This window comes from Erpetoichthys calabaricus, chromosome 14, assembly GCF_900747795.2.
Source record: "Erpetoichthys calabaricus chromosome 14, fErpCal1.3, whole genome shotgun sequence".
NCBI lineage: Eukaryota > Metazoa > Chordata > Cladistia > Polypteriformes > Polypteridae > Erpetoichthys > Erpetoichthys calabaricus.
This window is the reverse complement of record NC_041407.2, coordinates 24,074,516-24,098,562: the sequence shown is the minus strand read 5'-3', so window position 1 is coordinate 24,098,562 and position 24,047 is coordinate 24,074,516. Positions and strand designations below refer to the sequence as shown.

The window sequence follows — 24,047 nt, the reverse complement described above, 5'->3', positions numbered from 1 at the left end:
TCTGAGGGTCCTTAAATACCCCAGCCAAAGCCCAGACTTAAACCCAGATAATAAGTGTGTGGAGAAACCTGTAAATGGGCAGAAACTTCCCATCCAGGCTAATGGAGCTTAAAAGGGATCTGCCAGTAAGAATGGGATAAACTGCCCAAATCCAGGTGTGCAAAGCTTGTACAGACTTACCCCACAAAGACTTGAAGCTGTAAATACTGCAAAAAGGGGCTTCTACAAAGTACTGAATTACGGGGCTGAATACTTAATGAATGAGAGATTTCAGTTTTTGATCAATTTGCAAACCTTTCTTAAATCGTTTTTTCACTTTGTCATTATGGGTTGTTGAGTTTAGATTTATAGGTAAAATGGCAGATTTACCCATTGTGAGAACTGGTCTGAACACCATCAGACAGACACCAGCACTTTATAAAACACACGTTTGTTACTAAATAAAGTCCCACATAGCACACAGTGCTTCCAGCACCAGCCACTCCCAACACGGGCCTCTCCCAATGTCCGTGGGCCGCCTTTCTCCCTCCTGTCCCTGGAGCTTCGTCCTGCTCCAGCTCCCGACTCTGGCTCTCCGACTGTAGGAAGGCGGCCCCTTTTATATTCACCCAGATGTGCTCCAGGTGCTTGATGACGTTCTTCCGGCAGCACCTCCTGGTGTGGCAGAAGTGCCGCATGAGCATCCGGAAGCACTCCGGGGGTCACTGGAAGGACTTTCCCCCACCTTCCCAGGTTTGGCGGAAGTGCAGAGCTCCCAGGCTTTATGAGACTTGTGCCCCCTGGCAGTAGCCACAATAAGGTGTGCAGAAAGTGTGCTTTCTGTCTCCCCCAACCCAAATAACTTCTGGCTAATCCACTGGGGGTGACTTGGGCACAAGATGGGAAACATCTCTGGAAAGGACGCTGGCCCATTGCAAGTTGACCAGTCAAGAATCCGAATATTTCTTTGAGATAACGCTCCCTATGAAAGGTGCCGTATAATGATTGCTGTTGCTGTGACCGATTGGCTTGGCCACCATGCTTAAAATGAACGAGTTTGCTGTCACCTGCTGGATATGCGGTGTGAGAATGTTGTCTTCGAAGCTTTGCAGATGACTCCAATAGCACATTTGCTTGAGAAAACTGAGAGAAGGTATAGAATGAAACTCCTTTAAGGCATGTAATGGGACAAGGTGACACGAACGTGATGACTGTGTGATGTGGCAGAATGTGGTTCTTGCTGTTCCCTCGCCTCTTCCAGGCCCTGGGTTTGAGTCCCGACTGCCTCGATCACTCCCTGTTTTCATCTCTCCATCTCTCTGTGTAAGAAGGTACTTTGCTCTTCATTCCAATGGTCGTGTTATGTTAGCCAGCATTTCTAAGCTGGTCTGTTGGTAGTGCGTGAGTGCGCATCCCATTCAGGTTTGGTTGCCAATAAAACCAGCATAGATACCAGATCTCCTGACCCTGAAATGGAAAAGCAGGTTAGAAAAAGAATGGATGGACTTTGAGATTCTCGTCATTATGAACGAATCTTAGCGTCCCCTTAATTCATAAAATGAGATGGTTTGGTGCCACCTGGTGGTGATTTTTTTTAAAACAACCGCCTCAATTCTCATTTCTCCATCCATCCATTTTCTGCCTCTTATCCAATCCAGGTCATGGATGTAGCAGTTTAAGCAAAGATGCCCACATGTCACTTTCACTGCTACCCCCTATAACTCCTCGGGGCGGGTGGGTGGATGCCGAGGTGTTCCCAGGCCATCTGGAAGATGTAATCTCTCCAGGTGTCCTAGTTCTGTTTCAAGGTCTCTATATCCAGACGCCCCAGCTCAGGTTCTAGTTGGGCATGCCTGAAACACCTCGGCATCCAGGACGCGTTGTACTCAGATGCCAAAACCATGTCAGCCTGGCTCCTTTTGATGCGGAGGAGCAATGGCTCTTCTATCTCTAAGACTGAGTCCTTCTTCTCCCCCAGAGGTGCCATATTCCATGTCCCTAGACTCTGTTTTGGCATCAGTGATCAGTTTGCCAACTTTGACTTCCACCCAAACCACAATGTACCAGACCCTTATGGCTCCTCCTGCAGGTGGTGGGCCCACTGAAGGACAGTGCCCTATTTCCTCAGGTCTCATGACCACCAAGTGCTAATCAACGAGTTCAACCCCCAGGCCTGTCTCCAGGATGGAGGCTTTTCTTGTAGAGGTTACTGAAATCCTTGATAGTTCTTCTCATAAAGGTCATGTGAGCCACACTTAGTCATCTAGGACCAATTTGCCTTAGGTGACCCTGCCTGGGGCAATTGCCCTAGACCACACAGTTTGTTGGATCATTGGGACAAACAAATCCCTCCACCATGTTAATGTAGCAATTCAAACCTGCTTAACCTAATTCAGGGGTTCAGGGAGCTTATCCCTTTAATGACTCACACAAGGCAGAAAAGGGCACTGGACAGGGTGGCAATCCATTAAAAAGGTCCACTCATGCACTATTTGGAGTCACCAGTAAACCTAACCAGAACATCTCCAGGAATGTAGGAGGAACAATGGGGCATCTAAAGGAAAACCCCACACAGGGAGAACATGCAGACTCCACATGGACAATGTCCAGGTACCAGATCCGAAACTAGGATGCAGGATTTGTGAGGAGGGTACACTACCCACAGCACCAATCTAAAATCAACCTAAAAATGAATAATTTTACAGCCACATATCACTTTGGAGAGTGAATTTTGGGGACCTCTGCTATACAACACTCCCAAAAATGGACCTACCTTCAGAACGTGGTGAAGGAACTTTAGTCAATGATAACTGAAAGAGATCCCTAGATGTGCTTAGCCATTTTATTGCAAGTTGTTAACCGAATTCTTTCAGGTTTGGTAGAAGTGGAAACTGCAATAGGTGGGATAAGCACAGAGTACCCCCGAAACAGTCATAAAGCACAGGTCTTTCAGGCAGCAAGAAGGGCCAATAGTCAGCTCTCTGGATGCACATAGTCATCATCGCCGGCACAGTGAACAGCATCATTATCATCTCTTCCCAAGCAGTGAAGGCTTTTTAGCTGTTTTTCATCTTGCTGTTGATCCAGTCTACATTAGAACTGCTTAAACTGGATTTGATGTCTTCTAGGAGGGGCATCTCAGTGTCTGAAGGAAGAATACAAGGTGAGAAGGTGTGGTCAGCAAAAGAGGACACGGGGAAGCAAGGAGACGAGCTTGACGAATAAAGCGACTAAAAGGAACGCAGCTCAGCTTTACATGTACTTGTCGTGAGACATGTGCCACTGGGTCGTCTCTTCATGTGCTGGATGTTTCTGGGCACAGGGAAGGGAAATCTGAGGTAGAGAGAATGATTAGAGAGACCTGATTTAGGCAAAACCTGGTGGTCATTATGTGAACTGTGTGGGTAGGGACACCCTGGCAATCCCTGACTGAAGTGAGAAATGGAAGGGACTTGATTTAGGAGCCGTCATGAATGGCAAGAGCTTTGATTTGGAGAAAACCTTGGGATCCTTGAGTGAAAAGTGTGGAGATTTTGGGACGTTCCAGAGGTCACTGTGTAAAGTGAATGGCAAAGGGACTTGATTTAGGGACACCCTGGCCGTCACTGTGTAAACTGGGAGATAAGGGGATTTGCTATGGAGACACTCTAGGAGTCAATGTGTAAACTGGGAGATAAGAGAGTTTGATTTAGGGACACCCTGGCAGTCACTGTGTAAACTGGGAGATGAGGGGATTTGCTATGGAGACAAACTAGGAGTCAATGTGTAAACTGGGAGATGAGGGGATTTGCTATGGAGACAAACTAGGAGTCAATGTGTAAACTGGGAGATGAGGGGATTTGATTTAGGGACACCCTGGCAGTAACTGTGTAAACTGGGAGATGAGGGGATTTGCTATGGAGACACTCTAGGAGTCAATGTGTAAACTGGGAGATGAGGGGATTTGTTTTAGGGGCACACTGGCATTCATTGTTGTCATAAAAGTGACACTGGGGAGCATTTTGCGGGTTTTGGCCAAGGGAAACAAGGGGGGAAGCATGAAAGGGGACACAGAGCCACTTACCTACTTTCCATTTGTGCCTTTAAATTGGAGGACAAGCACCTGGCAGATGACTGAGGTCATGTCTTCTTTAGTGATACGCGCCCCGTACCTTCCAGTCCTATGACTAGCTGGCGTTCATTTGGGAACCTGCTTCTTAGGAGCACCTTAATGCTGTGTCACATTATACAACTTTGCCATGCAACTCTTCCTGCTTATATCCTTCATGTACATAATGTTAGCGAGTCGGTGGTGCTCAACGGTTAAGGACAGTCGTCTAGTCTGACATACCCAGCAACTCTCTCCGACTAGTCCATGACGAGGGTGTTTTGGATCTCACAAACAGTCTGGCTGATGTCTCGTATTTCACTTATTGTGACAGAAGAGAAAAAAGAAAAATGGGGCCGAACTCGCCATAGCTGTTAACCCTTTATACGGCACTTGTTCCGTCAGGCAGGCAATACGTCATTGGCTGTCACAAAAAGTGGTGAGCAGGACTGTGCTAGAATGTTGGCACATGGTTAGTAAATAAATAAAAAAAAGAAAAGCGCAACGGTATAAATCCACTAATAACTAAACACAACTCCCCCAAGGGGCATCTTTCTGGATTCCTATCTGTCTGCGATCTGCAGTAAATCTCTGCGTCAGCTTTACTGACCGGTAAACATCGAGTAAAACAAGTGAGGCCTGTCATGGCGAAAAGTCGGAAAATATAGAAATAACCTGATTGTATGTTCAAAACCTTCTTAAATTTTGTTTTCCTTTTCGCTGTAAACTTTCTGACAATCACTTATTGCCACTCGTTTATGATGCATCTTGCTTGTCTCTGTCAGGTTGTATCGTCCTGCGTAGCTGTCATGGTGAGGCTGTAGTGTCACTTATGATACAGTGGGCTCTCTTTGGTGGTCCAACACTGAACAACAACAAGCAATATTGAAATTACCAAGGAATATCTAAACGTACTCATTTCACCTAATTCACACATCATATGCTCACAACGTCCAAATGAGCTTTTGAAATGAAGACAGGACTCTTAACCAGAGAATGAGGGGAGAGGCTGTTCTCCAGTTCAAAAGATCGAACCCATTTGGATGTTGTGAGCGTGTGAGTGGATAACTGATATTTGAATTATGCAATTGTTTTTCTTGACCATCACCATAAACAACAATAAAAAGTTATCATTTTTTGGGCGGAGTATTCCTTAAAGTAATTTCTGTTTTCCTCTGCAACAAAGGATATATTGTTCAAATAAGAAAGAATTGTCAGTCATAGCTATGATGTCATTAGAAGCTGATTGGTTAATTCAGTTGATCTGGACTTTCTTTGTTGTGATTGGGTGAGAGATTGTGCTGAGCCTGCCGTTGCTGTGCTGCTGCTCTTCACGTGACCATCTTGTAGGTGTCATCTGCACACCTATGCCACCAGGAACATTTTTTGAGGACATTTTAACTGAGAGGTGACAACTTTTGAAGGTACCATTTGAGGGCATTTGGATCGGTGCCATACTGAGAGTGAGAGACTGAACTGAGAAGAAATAATCATTTAACATGGCTCATCAGATGCTGTACACCAAACACGGCTGACAAACATTCTAGAAGATTTAAAGGTTCCCAAAGCTCTGTTTTTAACTACAACACTGACTAACACATTTCCCAAACCTACAGCTCTCCATGGAAGAAATATTTAATAACAGTTGTGTTAATTCACCCGTAAAAATCTTCCATCTGGGCTCCTACTCTGAAGGAAGGACTGGAAGCAACAACTTGAATTCACCATATTTAGACCTTTTGTAACTGTGGGCCTTTCTATCATGTCACCTCTAATCTCCATCTGTTTAGTTTGACACAGCAGGAGGTTAGTTAGTGAACCCTTCAGAAGTTTCCAGATTTCTTTATAAATAAGGACATCGTCAGATTTACACATTTGTCCTAAAAACAGGGGAAGAGAACACAATGGAACAAATGAGACAAAAATATCATACTTGGTCATTTATTTATTGAAGAAAACGATCCAATGTGACAAATCCGTGAGTGGTATTTAGTATTTTAGTATTTGGTGTGACGAACTTTTGCAGCAATAGCTGCAGCTAAATGTTTCCGTCAGGACTTGATTAGTCCGGCACATCGGCTTGGAGGAATTTAAGCCCATTCCTCCATACAGAAATACCTCAACTCAGGGATGTTGCTGAGTTTTCTCAAAATGAACCGAGTGCTTCAGGTCCTCACACAACATTTCTGTTGGGTTAAGGTCAGGACTTTGACTTGGCCATTCCAAAACCTTTATTTTGTTCTTCTTCCACCACGACTTGTGGGCTAGAGGTCGTTGTCTTGCTGCATGACCCAGTTTCTCTTGAGATGTAGTCCACGGAATGAATTCAGAATTCATTTTCCCGTCCAAAATGGCCCAGACACAGCAAATAGGCCCAAAGCAAGATACTACCACCACCATGTTTCACAGATGGGATTAGGTTCTCATGTTTTTCTTTCTCGTTTCTCTATTGAACCAGAAAGTTGAATTTTGGTCTCATCTGTCCATAAAACATTACTCCAGAAGCTCGCAGGCTTGTCCACATTTTCTGCAGCAACCTGTAGACAGGGAGCAATGTTTTTTGGAAAGCAGTGGCTTTCTCTTTGCAACCCTTCCATGCACACCACTGCTGTTCAGTGTTCTCCTGATGGTGGACATTAACATAAGCCGATGTGAGAGAGGCTTTAAGTTGCTTAGAAGTTACCCTGGTTCTTTTGTGACTTTGCAGATAATCACACTCCTTACATACTTGGAGTGATCTTTGGTGGTCAACCACTCTTGGGAGAGTAACAATAGTCTTAAACTTCCTCCATTTGTACACAATCTGCCTGACTGTGGATTGGTGCAGTCCATACTCTTTAGAGATGGTTTTGTGGCCTTTCCCAGTACAATCAGCATCAACGATTCAGTTTCTGAGATCCTCTGAAATGTCCTTTGTCCGTGACATGATGCACTGATACTGCAGAAATGTGTTTGAAGATGAAGCCCTTGACAGAACCCTGTTCTTGTAACATCAAGTGACACACTGATTCACATCACCTGACTCTGATCTCACCTTCAAATTACCTGCTAGGTTCAGACACCTTTGTCACTCACAGATGTGTAATACTGGGTCATCTTCCTCAATAAATAAATGATCAAGTATGATATTTGTCTCTCGTTTGTTTAGCTGGGTTCTCCATATCTACTTTTAGGACTCTAATCTGATGATGCTTTAAGTCGTACTTATGCAGGAATATGGAAAATTCTGAAGGGCTGAGTAACTTTCAAGCGCTGCTGGAATGTTCAGCCCCTGCAGTCACCCTCCTCTTGCAGACTAGTAGACCTTCTCTGGTGTCATTACTATATATACTGAGGAGACCAAAATGACCCAACCTATTATGAGTCAATTGCCAAATTTCAAAATCCATTAATATACTTATGAACATCATTCTTCCTCTTTGCTTCTCCTTTTTGTTATACATTTGGTTTTTTTTGATTAGGCCATATCATGTTGTGACAAAGCATTTTGTGGGCTCCGCCAGGAGAGACGGCACATTTGAAACAAGTAGCAATGCTCACCCAGGTTTTCCAGCGGAGCCTCAAAGTGCAGATTTCTTGGGACATCATAGAGGTTGTGACAGTCTACTTCTTAAGAGAAGACAAAGATCGGCTTAATCAGGTGACCAATCAGCCCAGGAGAGGACAAAAACAGCATCTAACCTACCAGCAGGTCCGGGTAAGGTGGCTTTCAGAACAGACTTCGGGACATCATACAGGTTGGCCTCTTCTGACGGATACTGATCCTCATCTGAAATGAAAATGCAGCACAAGAAGAACGAGAGCTTGGCAAGCTTTACATATTAGGGAGTGCCAATGTGTGAACATGCCTATCAACCAGCCAAGAGGCAACAACAGCAAATGGGGAGAAAGATGTAAAGTCTGAAGAAGAAGTTCAGAGTCACAATCTACTGTATTATGTGTTAGTGTGTGTCTGTGTGATGAACAGCAGGCCCTGACTGGAATTACGAGTGTCACCAGCAGTCAGAAACACAAGATGGAGAAGGCTAGATGTGAAGTTAGTCTCCTAAAGCAATGAGCAGCACTAACCAAAGTACCACCATCCCACATCTGGAATGCAATTTCATCCTGGGTGTGACGTTAATCTGCAAACAGGTCCTCCAACTTACAGGAAAAACTGGGGGGTTTTTGGCATCACCCGCTGCACTTGGGTCCCAATCCTGGTGGTTCATCGTGGGGTGGGTGTGGCAACGCGCTAACCTCTGCAATTTAGAAGGACAAAGCTGTACCTCCTGAAGCAGGAGAACCTCCTCTAGTTGTTAATCATTCAAGGCATTGACTGGAGAAACGTAACAAGCCTCACGACTACCCCTTGACCAGACTGGCTGTATAGAAGAGGAGATCAGTTAGGTAGAACTCAGTGCCAATCCTCTCCATCTTCAGCAGCAATAAGATCTTTCTGAAGAGACCATGGAACAGTTGGCACCTACTCCTGTTGGTTATCTTTACAGAATTAGACAAACTTAAAAACATTACAGGAAAGCATTTTGAAAATGGCAAAGTAACACTTTTAGGTACTTCTAAATTGCTGTAATCTCACATCCATTTATCTTGCCATCCTGGACAGTCCTAGAAGCTAAAATTTGCACAAGCAGTTGGTCTTCCCAGGTTACCTGTGGCGTTCAGGTCACTTGCTTGTCCTGGGTGGCACGGCAGACAGACTCCAAATTCTACTGTGTCCTGGAGAGTGCTGACTTGTGTGCCAATGAGTGCCCTCTCCTTAAGCTTGGGTATGTCATGCCTGAGAAAGAGACAAGAACATCAAATGTTTGTACCGAGAAAGCCACCCACCCCACTGTCACCTTCACCCCTCCACTCACCATGTGCAGCCCGACTGGTTGTGGCCTGGTCCAGGAAGCTGCATGGCTTTCCACAGGAACTCCATCCACACAGATCTCAGCTGCTCTGTTTCTGCTGACTGAGGAGAAGTGGAAGATGTGAAAACTGAATCACACCTTCAAAAAGTGCAATGAATGAGGTGGATTCTTTGTAACAGCTTTCATATCGCTGTAGGATTTTTGGCTGTGAGGAATGGTGAGTGAAACAGTTCAATGGTGGCAACAGAATCCACTTTCATGTTCTAGAATGTTTTGGCAGATCTTCATCTTTGGAAACATATGAAGGTTCATGTAAGGTAACGTTCTTCAACCAACTTAATCCAATTTAGGGTCATTGGGTGCCCAAACATATCCAAGCAGCAATAACTTCAAGTCAGGATAGGAAAGTAAATTAAAAAATTAAGCAAGAACATGGGGGGGTACAAACCCAGCCTCTTACTGGACTTGAAGTTACCTGGGGCCAAATTATGGCTTCCATCTTCAAAGATGCCATGATAAATGGAATCATGGTTTTATGGAAGGAAGGATAAGTTTCTCCTTCTCCTTTTGAATGCTTCTTGAGGATTATTAAGGATTGTTTCGAGTCTAGGCTTTCCCCATTTGGGGGCTTCTGGTTTGAGTAAAGGTCCATTTTGATGATTTAGGATTTAGGATTCAAGGCTTCATTTTGGCATCTTAAGCAGGCCTTAGGCTCGATTTCAGAGGTTTAGGCCTCACTTTCACAATAGATAAATAAAAAAAATCACACAATTGGAGGTAAAAATGTATAAGAAGAAACTATAAATAAATAACATACTCCTGACAGTGACATACAGAGCCACATAGCTGTGACCGATCATGTCAAACGCCATTTTCTGTTTACTTCTCCAGTGTTCTCACAGAGGTACCTGACATAACTTTTGGACTTTCTTAACAAAAGGGTAGACCTTCCTTCAAGAAATGTGGAATTTAAATGAATTGATAACTCAATGAATTCTTCAAAACCTGCCTAATGCTAATTTAGATGTGATGTAGCCTTTAAGTGAATAAACTGTGTAACCAAGACTATATTATACAGCAGTGTTTCTCAACCACTGGGCCCCAATTGTATTGTTCATAATAATAAGTGGTATTGCTGGTATTTTTATTATTCATAATAGATAGATAGATAGATAGATAGGTAGATAAATAATAAGTGGGTTGCAAGTGGGTAGTGCAGTCTGTCATGGTGGGTCACCACTCCGACAATCACGCTTATTTCCGCTCCCCTCCGTTCTGATGTTTGTGCTCAGTTCAGCAATAGGAGGACCCCTTGGGGGAAAAAGTGGGTTGCGACAATAGAAAGGTTGACAAACATTCTTGTAGAGCTCATAAAAGAGAAAATTAGTTGTAATTTTGGGTATTTAAACAGGAGTTTAGCAAAATTGTTTGGGGAAACTAAATGCAGGCACAAGACAATTAGCCGACGGGCAAGTCATTCGCTCACAAGTCACAAGGACTAACAACATCGTGCTGTCAGGAGATGGGAAGTGGAAAAGCTGAGGAGGGTGACTTCATATATAAGAGGGTGAACTGTGAATGAACAATTAATGCACGGGCCATCGGGAGAGGCAAAGGTTTAAGGGACATTGTGGGCCAAGTCTGAAACAATTTTAGAACAGGAGAAAAGAGAGGAATTGGATCTGCTCTTCTTTCGAACCAGCAGCTAAACAAACTGACAGGAATGAAAAATGTGTTTTAACACAGAATTCTGGGACATGTTTATGCAAATAGATAAGAACTCTGGGAAAAATATACAAATGTAAAGCAAATGTTAAAAACTAGTGTTATTATCTATTAGAATGTACTAGGGGGCTTTGCCCCCTGCTAGTCTCGCTTGCCAACACCCCAGCCTACGCTACGCGCCAGCCACTTAGCATCTCTGCCTTTTTGCGTATGTGGATTTCACTTTCGCAATCTTTACTCTCAATTTTTTGAGACTTTCAAATTTTAGTACTTTCATAATCTCTAACCTGGTCTACATGTGTATTGCGGCAATGTTTTTGAACCTCTGTACGGCATTCTATTTTATCTTCTACTCTTTGTCTTTTATTTCCAACCCCACTTGGAGCTGAGAGCGTAGGAACTGTGTCTGACAATAGCATTCACACAAATGAGAAGTGAGTGAACCGTGGGCGCGCCAACCACTTCACGTCTCTGCTGCTCGCATATGTGGATTTCACTTTCCCCAAACACCAAATCTTTTAATTCTCGCGGATACGCCTCTTCATTGGGAAGTAACACTACTTTTCCCTGATGGTAACACAAATTAGATGATCTACAAGTCTCTGACTTAAAGTTTCAATCCGAACCATAACTACATACTTATGTCATATCACCCATGTCCATATATTCAATCTCTTTTCGCTGTTCTGTTATTTCACCGAGTAATAATTTCCGTTTGTTAGTTGAAATCATCTCCGAGAAAGTCTCGTCCCAGGGTTTCCTTTTATAATAGAGAGATGTTTTTAAGCTCAGATAAATTAACCAGTGTGTATATGCTTGTAAGAAGATGTGAAATGGGGGCTTTTAGGAAATTTACTGTTTATCTTGTACAAGGGGGCTCTGCCCCCTGCTCGCTTTGCTCGCCTACCCCCCGGAGTTTTGAACCCGTGTCCGCTGGGCAGCCATGTGTGAGGATGACGCACGTTTAATACGGAGAGCTCGCCCGTGTCACTCTGGGGCTCTCCACTGTTAATACGGAGCCCCGTCCGTATCATTATGCGGTGCATAGTGGAGTACTGCAGACCCCATAGTGTTTCCCATTTCCATTTGTATTTCGGTCAGTCGAGCTTTTGTTTTTGAAGCTTTTGAATTCCGGTCTTCATTATCTGTAACCTGCTGTCCATGTGTTTGGCCCACTCGTTTCACCTGTTTATGACGTTTTACTTTGCTTTCTACTCTGTCTTTCATTTGTGACCTCGCTTTATTCTGCTTTTGTTATAATGACACCTGGTCCATGGTGATTATATTTTCCCTTTTTCGAGTAATAATTTTCATTTGTTTGCGATACTGTGATGTTTATCGTACTGTTAATAATGCACAACTGTAATGTGATTCACCTATGCTGTATAGATTGGATGTGTGAGGATGACGTATGTTTAATACGGAGCGTTCGCCCGTGTCACTGTGGGTCTCTCCACTGTTAATACGAAGCTCTTTCCGAACTATTATGCGGTGCATTGTGGAGCACTGCGGACTCTGTAGTGTTTCCCGTTTCACTTCGTATATCGTTTAGTCGAGCTCTTTCTTTTTGGAGGAGTCTCTGCCTGGTTTGCGTCATTTCAGACGCACGTTGTAGGCACTTGCGTTCACTAATTATATTCAGGCAGGCGCGTGTTTGTATCTCGGTCACTTGAGCTGTGCCGTGTTGAACCCGTGCCTGCTTTGCTTATGCAGTTTGAGACGCGCGTTGTAGGAGTCCACGTTCATTAGACCTATGCATTAGTGCCACTCACAATATGGCGGCGACGCCTGCACCTTCCGTATTATGCTGGTTCTTACCATGCTGTGCAGGCGCCTTTGCCTTTTGTACTTCACTGCGCGTTCTGACGCCCAATGTAGGCGCCTGAACCCACAGGGTCCACCTCCGCTGTGTGGTGTGGACGTTTAACTGTCATTGTTTCTGCCTTTATATTCTGTATCTCGGTGTGCATGTGTTTAGTGCCTAGGTTTTTTTGTAGCTGTTGCATTCCAGTTTTCATCATCTGTAACCCACTCTCCATGTGTTCGTCCCCGTTCTTTAATCCCTTTATGAAGTTTTACTTTGTTTCCTACTCTGTGTTTTATTTCTGACCTCGCTTTATCCTGCTTGCGGCATGTCAGACGGTTCGTAGTCTCTGTCGTTGTACTCTGGGGAGGGGGGGCTTTGTTTTGTAACCTGCTCTCTATGTGTTTGTCCCTGTTCTTTATCCTGTTTATGAGGTTTTACTTTGACGGTTCGTACTCTCTCCCGTTTCACTATGGGGTTGGGGGCTTTGTGTGGCGCTTGCGCACTATGTCTTTTGCGTCCACGGGCATGTCCCTGCGTCCATATCCGGTTTACCATTCTCGTTTAGTAATATGGATGTTGTAATCACCTTAAAATAATATCAGGTCGACTGATAAAAAAAAAAAAAGGGAAATTCTCAATCATCCACTTTTTGACTAATATCGGGTCAGGTTGGGGAACATGGTGTGGTACAGTGTGTTGCCGCACCCACCACATGATGAAACAGCTTGAGATCCTGGATGGCAACCCCCCAGGCAAACACATGGTCCATTCGCACCCTCTGGAAATGACCCTCTATCTGCCGCAGTCAGGTGTTATGTGGGCGTACCCTTGGCCTGGTCCAGCCACTCGGGAGGTCAATAATGAGGATTCTGTGAGCCGGATCCTCAGGCCCGTAGTGTCGTAACTGACATTTGCTCACACTTCAGGCACTCAGGACTCCATGAGCAACTGCTCATTCGACACAAAGTCAAACCAGCAGTTCCCAAGGATTCTCTAAAGAGACACAGTACCAAAGGAGTCCAGTCTTCGTCTCAGGTCACTGGATAGCATCCATGTCTCGCAACCATACAGCAAGACAGGAAGCACCAGGACTCTAAAGACTTGGACCTTCTATGTCTTTGACTGATATCACTTACTAGAAACAGCCATCAAGTCACAGTATCAGAGAAGGCACCTCTGTTGGCTTAATTGTGAAGCTATACAGCTGTTGATATGAGAAATGTGAACCGCAATATTTAGTACAAGAAAGAGAGGGTGTAGGAAATATCTGAAGGCCGCACCGAAACATCATGCTGTCAGAAGACAAAAGTAAGGCGTAACTTACAAAATGAAAATGCACTCCATTGGAGAAGAGGAGAAAGGCCGTGCCATGATGGCATATATACAGAACGCCTTTGTTGAATTAAGAAAAAGTGACACTTTAATTTACACGGACATCCCTCTTTTGGTTATATGGACATTGGTTTAAATTGTTCAGGTTATATGTTTTCTTCTACTTTTGACTACTAGTATTTAAGGACTGGTTTCTTTGCATACATGAAAAAGTTTGGGAACCCCTCTTAATTCTTTGGATTTTTGTTTATCATTGGCTGAGCTTTGAAAGTAGCAACTTCCTTTTAATATATGACATGCCTTATGGAAACAGTAGGATTTCAGCAGTGACATTAAGTTTATTGGATTAACAGAAAATATGCAATATGCATCATAACAAAATTAGACAGGTGCATAAATTTGGGCACCCCAACAGAGATATTACATCAATACTTAGTTGAGCCTCCTTTTGTAAATATAACAGACGCCTCTAGATGCCTCCTATGAGTGTCTGGATTCTGGATGGAGGTCTTTTTGACCATTCTTCTATACAAAATCTCTCCAGTTCAGTTATTGCCGAGCATGGACAGCCTGCTTCAAATCATCCCATAGATTTTCAATGATATTCAAGTCAGGGGACTGTGACGGCCATTCCAGAACATTGTGCTTCTCTCTCTGCATGAATGCCTTTGTGTTTTGGGTCATTGTCTTGTTGGAATATCCAACCCCTGCGTAACTTCAACTTTGTGACTGATGCTTGAACATTATCCTAAAGAATCTGTTGATATTGGGTTGAATTCATCCGACCCTCGACTTTAACAAGGGCCCCAGTCCCAGAACTAGCCACACAGCCCCACAGCATGATGGAACCTCCACCAAATTTGACAGTAGGTAGCAGGTGTTTTTCTTGGAATGCGGTGTTCTTCTTCCGCCATACAAAGCGATTTTTGTTATGACCAAATAACTCAGTTTTTGTCTCATCAGTCCAAAGCACTTTGTTCCAGAATGAATCTGGCTTGTCTAAATGAGCATTTGCATACAACAAGCGACTCTGTTTGTGGTGTGAGTGCAGAAAGGGCTTCTTTCTCATCACCCTGCCATACAGATGTTCTTTGTGCAAATTGCGCTGAATTGTAGAGTGATGTACAGATACACCATCTGCAGCAAGATGTTCTTGCAGGTCTTTGGAGGTGATCTGTGGGTTGTCTGTCACCATTCTCACAATCCTGTGCATATGCCGCTCCTGTATTTTTCTTGGCCTGCCAGACCTGCTGGGTTTAACAGCAACTGTGCCTGTGGCCTTCCATTTCCTGATTCCATTCCTTACAGTTGAAACTGACAGTTTAAACCTCTCAGATTGCTTTTTGTAGCCTTCCCCTAAACCATGAGACTCCACAATCTTTGTTTTCAGATCTTTTGAGAGTTGCTTTGAGGATCCCATGCTGTCACTCTTCAGAGGAGAGTCAAAGGGAAGCACAACTTGTAATTGACCACCTTAAATACCTTTATATCTCATGACTGGACACACCTGTCTATGAAGTTCAAGGCTTAGCGAGCTCATCCAACCAATTTGGTGTTACAAGTAATCAGCATTGAGCAGTGACAGGCATTCAAATCAGCAAAATTACAAGGGGACCCACATTTGTGCACAGCCAGTTTTTCACATTTGATTTAATTTCATACAACTAAATACTGCTTCACTAAAAATCTTTGTTCGGAAAACACCGCAGTACTCAGATGTTCCTAGGAAATGAAAGACATATCTCTGTTATCTTTTTTGTTGAAAGGAGAGTCAATTATTATGCAGGCTGAGAGGGGTTCCCAAACTTTTTCATATGACTGTATGTATAAACGTAATGGTGCTGAAGGATATAGGTGTCCTGACATGAGTGCAGCTCATGAGAGATGTGAGTTCTGGCCCTTGCTAATATGTTGAAGCTGAGGTAGTCAGCCTCGGCCATTACTGTCTGTTATGAGTGAATGTCACACAGGGCTGTACGTGTAACTCAAACTAGTAATTTAGTCATTTCCACTATTAATTTGTCCACCAATATTACAAGAACCTTAGAAGTTAAACAATGTATGGAAATCATTTTGAACGAACCAGAAAGGTGCTAACTATGGTACAGTGGTGACTGCTGCTGTCTTAAAGTTCCAGGGGTTTGAGTTCAGATCTGGTCCTCTGCATACTCTGCCTGTGCTTCTGCACATTTCCCTCATGGCACTCAACTTTTTCACCAACATCATAAAGACATTAATATATAACTCTATATGGGCCTCATACAAACAGCTGTGTGTTTCTCTGCACATCCAGAAGTGAGTCCTGCCTTGTGTCCAGAGCTGCCTGAGACTCTGAACTGAATTACAATGGTTTGATGATGGATGGATGAAAATTACAGCTACTAAAACAATCAATAAGTGGCTTGTGAGGGACACAACAATACAAACCTTAACCAGGAGTACTAGTAGAATGCCAACACTGGACAGCAAGACTTCAAAATTGGAAAGAAGTGATTTGACCCTGTAGGCCACCAACAGTCACAATCTATCAGTGCAGATTTCCTACATGAGAGCACTGAAATACATACATGTCGTTAGACGGTGCCTTTCATTAAGAGGAAGGAAGGAAAAGGAAAGTGACACCTACCAGCAGCTTCCTCTTGCCATTCTTCATGACAATCTCAAAAAGGAACTCATTGTGCTCGGTCTTCACTTCTCGCACGGACTGAATCTGAAAGCATCAATGTAAAAAGGCTCCAGGTCAGGCTGACAAAGAAATGGCAGACAGTCGGACAAAGGAACTGGGAGGGGCAAGCTTATTAGTGGGCCATGCCGCTCAAGAACCCCCCCACCCACTATGTTAATGTGTTGGGGTTGTCAGGGTGGTGGAGTGAGATTTTGTATATAAGTTGATACGTATCTTGTATGTCTTTACTTGTAAGCTAGTCGTATCAATTGTAATATTAGTGTTTATTTAACTACTGGATGACAGGTGTAAAAAGGCACCCATTGGTCTGAAGTATGCTGCTTGGGCCATTCTGTACCACAACGCCCTATTGGCCTAAGGATTTGGACAGGAATATATAAAGTTGGTTGCTTTACCCTTCCATCCCTCTCTCACACACAGCATGGCCATGAAGAGGACACAATGAGGAGCACAACTCGGTATGTGGCCTGTCCTGAAGAAAGTGGACTAGAAATGATGACTTGACCAGAGACATTTGAGTAACTACAAGTCTGCGTGCCACCTGAAACTACACATCTACAATTTATCAGGTTGTATGATTATAGTTTGTCAATATTTAAATGTAATCTGCTTCATTATCATTATTATTCTTTTATGAATATTACCAATAATACATTATTAAAATGTGTAACTTAACTCCTGCTTGTCCTTCTACTCCGCCTAATTGCCTGTAGAAGGGAAGGTAGGGAGAAGTGCTAAAGTACAATACCTTATGAACACTGGGAAGCTTATGGGATATAAGGCATTCTGATAAAGTCTACACAACAATGTCACACGACAAAACAATTGGCGTAGTCGGCAGGATTTTTGGGGTAAGCATGTTTTTGCGAATACTGTTTTGACGTATGTGTGTGTGTGTGTGTGTGTGTGTATGTAAATATTAGGGCACCGAGTGTACAACTGTGGTGGAAGTAAGACATTGTTTGGTTGATAAACGGCATATTACCAAAAATGTGTTGAGGCTTCACGAGTGTCACAAGGACACCTACATGTTTGTTAGTGATGGTGAAAAACATCAGTTTAGAAGAATGGTTCCCAGGGTGGAGGTTGGTGGTCAGGTGTGGAGGTTTATTTCCAGGTGGATGGTTGCGTACAACACTTTGCAATTTGTTGGGGCAGGACAAGAACACCCCTCCTGGCTCTACCACTGTTGGGCAAGTATCTCCCCTGCTCCCCTGTTGGCTATGGCATTGGCCAAAGGGTTTGCCAGTCAGAAAGAGCAGCAGACAAGAGAGTGTGCCAGTCACTGGGTCTCTGAGAAGTATATAATGGAGTGTAGAAATCAAACTGGACACCCTTGTCAGGTACAAGTGTACAATTTCTGCTAGGTTTGATCCCAGAGAGTGAACCAGGCCAAAGAATCGGGAAATACCCAAGTCTGACAGCTTCAGAGGGCAAAAAGAACACCTGTTATGCCAGCACCTGGGTGAATACATGCACCAGTCTCAGGGTGTAGTAGGCCATGGAGTGTATACATAAAAATGGTTGCCATGGCACACCTCATGACAGGAAGAACCACATAACAAAGTATACATTTCCATGGGTGTTGTCCCAGGTCACAGAGTCCAGTTGTCTGTGGGCAGCAGGCACAGAAAGTTTTAAAATGTGCTAAGTCATATTCTCAAGGGACAATGGGGCACAGAACATGCCAGAACCTGAGGGCAAGAGGACCACATATTGTACCCGTGAGTGTTAGTCACTGGTGGAAACAGGTCCCAAAGTGTGAGGTTACCAGGCCACTATGGGTGGAAGATTTAAGGTGTGCCAGGTTACAGAATATGCCAGTCTGAGGAAAGAAAAGGCTCATTTTGAATTAACAGTTGAAACAGTCAGTGTGGTACAAAGCAGGACTTTAGGGACCTTGAAATGTCCACTTGATGTTATCTTAGAGAAATTAGGTGGATAGGATTGGCGAAGCTTTCTTGGGCTTTTTAAAACATTCTAATGTTCAGTCATAGGGCATGCTGGAGTAAGGGTGCCCATCTTGGAGAGCCACAAAACACAACCTGACACATTTAGGAGGCTCTGCCCAGGCCCCATGCTCCCCTACTCACTGTGTACACGTAGTACTGTCCTCTCAAGTGGCTCTGTGGACACAAGAAGAGACAAACAGCGATCAGCACAAACACCTCACATCTGGTGACATGCAAGGAAGATCAGGAACCAACACTCACCGCATCTCCGTTTTTTTTTGTGTAGAAGAACAGTGTGCAGTTATGAAGTCTGAACCAGTATGTCATCCAGGTCATCTTCTGCAAAACAGAAGTTAAAGGGTGTAACAGCCGACCCAATCATCTGGAATGGCAGCTACACCACCAAGACCCGTGGCCTGGCAAGATGAGGAACGTTAGACCCGACAAGCCGTACTTCTTCCAAATAAACTTCTCCAGTCGACAGTTAAATAATCATAAGGCAAACAGTTGGTAAAATAAGAATAATGGATGTATATATTAATAGTGACAGGAAACAAGAGAGCAAAACAATACATAATTCATTCCCTTCAAAGCTCCCTCATTACACCCCAAAAGTGCCTGGCAGAATAATAAACTGCTCAAAAAAATTAAAGACACACTTTGAAAACACATCAGATCTCAATGGGAAAAAAACTCCTGCTGGTTATCTCTACTGCTATGGACTGATATGCTAATGTGTTAGGAACGAAAGGATGGCACATCACTTGATGGAAATGAAAATGATCAACTTATAGGGGGCTGAATTCAGAGACACCCTGATAATCAAAGACAAAATGATGCAGCAGGCTCGTCCATTTTGCCAACTCGTCCATCATTGCAGCAACTCCAAATCGTACTCAGTAGTTTGTATGGCCCCCACCACCATGTGCTTGTATGCATGTCTGACAACGGGGTATGCCCCTAATGAGATGACGGATGGTGTCCTGGGGAATCTCCTCCCAGATCTGGAATGGGACATCACTGAGCTCTAGGACAGTCTGAGGTGCACAGTCGGATGGACCAAAACATAATGTCCCACCCAGAGGTGTTCTACTGGATTTAGGTCAGGCGAATGTTTGGGGCCAGTCAATGGTATCAATTCCTTCATCCTCCAGGAACTGCCTGCATACTCTCGCCACATGAGGCCGGGTATTGTCGTGCACCAGGAGGACCCCAGGAGCCACTGCACCAGCATAGGGTCTGACAATGGGTCCAAGGATTTCAATCCGATACCTAATGGTAGTCAAGGTGCCGTTGTCTAACCTGTAAAGGTCTGTGTGTCCCTCCATGGATATGCCTCCCCAGACCATCACTGACCCACCACCAAAGCAGTCATACTGAACGATGTCACAGGCAACATAATGTTCTCCACGGCATCTCCAGACCCTTCCACGTCTGTCACATGTGCTCAGGGTGAACCTGCTCTCATCTGTGAAAAGTACAGGACGCCAGTGGTGGACCTGCCAATTCTGGTATTCTATGGCAAATCCCAATCGAGCTCCATGGTGTCAGGCAGTGCACACAGGGCCCACTAGAGGACATCAGGACCTCAGGCCACCCACATGAAGTCTGTTTCTGATTGTTTGGTCAGAGACATTCACACCAGTGGCCTGCTGGAGGTCATTTTGTAGGCTCTGGCAGTGCTCATCCTGTCCCTCCTTGCCCAAAGGAGCAGATACCGGTGGGTTCTGCTGATGAGTTAAGGACCTTCAATGGCCCTGTCCAGCTCTCCTAGAGTAACTGCCCGTGTCCTGGAATCTCCTCCATGCCCTTGAGGCTGTGCTGGGAGACACAGCAAACCTTCTGGCAATGATATGTATTGATGTGCCATCCTGGAGAAGTTGGACTACCTGTGCCAGCTCTGTAGGGTCCAGGTATGGCCTCATGCTGCCAGCAGTGACACTGACCGTAGCCAAAAGTAAAACTAGTGAGAAAATAAATGAGGAGGGAAAAATGTCAGTGGCCTCCAGCTATTAAACCATTCATTCCTGTTTTGGGGGTCTTCTCATTGCTGCCCCTCTAGTGCACCAAAGCAGCTGAAACTGATTAACAAGCCCCTCGGCTACTTAACTGACCAGATCAATAGACCACAAGTTTCACTGACTTAATGCTATACTCTGTTCCTTTCATTTTTTTGAGCAGTATTTAATAATAAAAGGCGCAACTAGAAAAAAATATATACAACTCAAGCTCTCCTTTGACCCCACACTGAACATGAAACAAAATGACACACAGGGGAGCACAGAACGCATACGAAAGTCCAAAGCTTAAACAGAGGATAAGTAATGGTAGTGCACTTGGTTCAATCATAGAAGTGTCCTACGATGATTATATACAAACAACAATGATGGCCCGCTCCTCTCCCAAATGACAAAAAAAACAGTCTCACCGTTCTTGATCCTCGGTGTCTCAATGTGATCCCCTGGGTTTTTTTCCGTTGTATTGGTGAAATTGTCAAGTCTGCTATTGAAATGGCAAGCAGGAGAAGGTGTCGGGAATTCAATTTGCTGTTCTTTTCTTGGCTTTGCGATGAGTTGTCGGTGTGGAAAAACAAGACAGGTCTCCTCTCTCCTTCTCTCTTTGTGTTTTGAGATGAGATTGACAGGACAAACTATCGTGAGGGGCCACGGTTCCACGGCATTATCCTTCCCCCTTTGTTTCCAGGGGACAATATTTACACAGACACACAAAGACCATGTAAGCAGAACAACGCTACGAAAGACGCGACTCAGCACAACATACATTTAAGATGATGATAAATCATGTAGCGCCACTGCATTGAGTTGACATTCTTTAAAATGCAGTAGTGCTGTCTAGTAGCCATCATCAAGAACAGAAAGCAAAGTTTTATGCGCTGTGGATGTTGAATTGCTGATGGAATTAGAAGATTAACGCCGTCAGACGGCCTATAAGACGCCCCGAGCTCCTCTGAAGTCCTCATTCTTTGCATCTGTGGTGATGTGTGGCATGTTGGTTGGACATGCAAATACGAATTTATGGTGGTAAATTTTGTTATTTTGTCTCTTTTTGAGTTTTGACATATGAGGTATCCATTTTTGCTGTGATTTCCATGTTTTGCCTTTCACAAGATGCATTGCAGTTGGGTCATGTGACCCCGTCTGTCATTTTGGTAACGTCACTGGATATAAGGCATGGCAGTCAATAAAACAGGCAAGACTCAAGTGAGCGTATGCTGACCCATCGGCAAGTTCCAAAAACTCAAACACACAGAGAATCCGCACCTCCACTGGAGCGACATAACTACCGTATAGACTCGCGTATATGTTGGGTCTTGAAACCCGAAAAATCAATCATAAAATCAGACCCCGACTTATACGCCTGTTCAAAAATGCGACGCTTACATTTCCCCCCCCCCCCCCATCTTCTTGCCTCCTCCAATCTCGGTTCTATTCAATAAGGCGCACACAAAAAGGCGAGCTTCAAAAGGGCGACCTCAGTTGGGCGCAGCGAATAAAGGCAAACGCAACAAAATTATTACAGAAAATTATCTACTATTATTATCTAAATTATCTATGAACGCCTTTATTCGCCGCGCCCAATTGAGGTCGCCCTTTTGAAGCTCGCCTTTTTGTGCGCGCCCTTATTGAAGGATACCTCCAATCTCACACCAGTTTCTCAGACACATCGAATTTTCTTCCATCAGTGCAGTTACCAATTTCTTTCGCAACTTCAACGCCTTTTAATTTAAAACCAGCTTCATATTCTCTTCTGATCGAACGCTCCATCGTAGATAAGGGATGCTCTAACGATAAAGGTGTATGAGGCTGTGAGATACAAAAAATAGTGCAAACGTCGCTTCGGAATAGTTACTACTGTGTGGTCACAATACACCAAATAAAATCCTGTGTGTGCCGTGGTTACTCTCTCAGGTGGACATTAGCATATTGTAATCTCTTGGACCAATAGCGGGAGTTTTCCGCATTCGATTTATACGTCTGACATTATAAAACACCAGAAATTATACAGTAAAATCAAGTCCCGACTTATCCATGGGAGAACTTAAACGTGAGTGTATATGAGGGTCGACACAGCTGCTGTTGGCAGAGGTCTATGAGGATGGCTCATGACGGACCTCGGAAAACACGCTGTAGGCAAAGTCCTCTACTTCAGTGCTCCGCAACCGGTGTGCCACGGCACACTGGTGTGCCTTGAGCCAATACAGGTGTGACGCGGTCAAATAAGACAATTTTCTAACTAAATAATATTTCAATGGTCCTCCTTAGAAACACAATAACGAGAATACGTGCAATGAAATATTCGCGTAAATAGCCTTTTAAAGGTTTCATAATTTTGTGTGTCATTTCTCTGAAATAATAAATCCCATCGCCTGGCACCTACGACGTAGGCCCCACGTAGTCGCCAGACAACTCCATAGTATGCTTTGATAGGCAGAGCGCTCCGTGCCCTCACCTAGATTCAATTCAAGCCAACGTATTAGTCGTGTTATGTCGCATTCACTCATGTTGCGACAGTAGTTATCATTCATTACTATTAGTTGTGTTGCTGAATTGTGTATGGTTAACGTTCTTCGTGTGGTTCATATTTAGTTTTATACCCCTTTAAATATGGATAAATTTTTACGTGGAAAAGATTCGTCTTCACGTACAGATAATGAAGAACCCAGCACAAGTGTTGCAAAAAAAAAAAAACAAAGCAGATTGTGAAAAGGAAATACAACGAAGACTACATTCGATATGGATTCTCGTGGTGTGGTGACGAAACGGCTCCAAAGCCACAATGCATCATTTGTGGCGATCAGCTATCAAACGAGGCAATGGCACCCAGTAAACTAAATCGCCATCTAAATTCAAACCATCCCAGTTACGCCAAAAAGACAAACAACTCTTGTGTTAATTAAAAATGATAAGCGGTCATGCTTAAAAGATCTTGACCAAGAACTTCGGGTTGCACTGTCAAATATTGAGCCGAATATAAAACTTTTGTGTTCGTTGAAACAAGCGCAGGTATCACATTAATCAGTCATTATGTTATAATAATTATTAAGATTGCATAAAAGTAAATATAGTATAGTTTTTATGTATGTATACTTATAATAAATGTATACTTACAGTGGTGTGAAAAACTATTTGCCCCCTTCCTGATATCTTATTCTTTTGCATGTTTGTCACACAAAATGTTTCTGATCATCAAACACATTTAACCATTAGTCAAATATAACACAAGTAAACACAAAATGCAGTTTGTAAATGGTGGTTTTTATTATTTAGGGAGAAAAAAAAATCCAAACCTACATGGCCCTGTGTGAAAAAGTAATTGCCCCCTGAACCTAATAACTGGTTGGGCCACCCTTAGCAGCAATAACTGCAATCAAGCGTTTGCGATAACTTGCAATGAGTCTTTTACAGCGCTCTGGAGGAATTTTGGCCGACTCATCTTTGCAAAATTGTTGTAATTCAGCTTTATTTGAGGGTTTTCTAGCATGAACCGCCTTTTTAAGGTCATGCCATAGCATCTCAATTGGATTCAGGTCAGTACTTTGACTAGGCCACTCCAAAGTCTTCATTTTGTTTTTCTTCAGCCATTCAGAGGTGGATTTGCTGGT

At 43.7% G+C, this 24,047-nt stretch overlaps 1 protein-coding gene across 3 annotated transcripts in view; it reads right to left on the bottom strand.

Annotated features, from left to right (window-relative positions):
* Positions 1-2,807: 2,807 nt before the first annotated feature.
* Positions 2,808-24,047, bottom strand: part of LOC114665187 (uncharacterized) — a 32,943-nt gene continuing 11,703 nt past the window's right edge. Inside the window, exons 2-9 of one of the 3 annotated variants that reach the window (XM_028819612.2) lie at positions 18,686-18,763; positions 18,566-18,598; positions 16,413-16,496; positions 8,926-9,023; positions 8,719-8,846; positions 7,752-7,835; positions 7,607-7,675; positions 2,808-3,124 (exon numbers count right to left, since the gene is read on the bottom strand). In XM_028819612.2, coding sequence (XP_028675445.1) covers positions 3,036-3,124; positions 7,607-7,675; positions 7,752-7,835; positions 8,719-8,846; positions 8,926-9,023; positions 16,413-16,496; positions 18,566-18,598; positions 18,686-18,763 — 663 coding nt within the window. In that variant the 3' untranslated portion in view covers positions 2,808-3,035. The remainder of the gene's footprint in view (positions 3,125-7,606; positions 7,676-7,751; positions 7,836-8,718; positions 8,847-8,925; positions 9,024-16,412; positions 16,497-18,565; positions 18,599-18,685; positions 18,764-24,047) is intronic. The other 2 variants (XM_028819613.2, XM_028819614.2) reach the window with 2 other exon arrangements.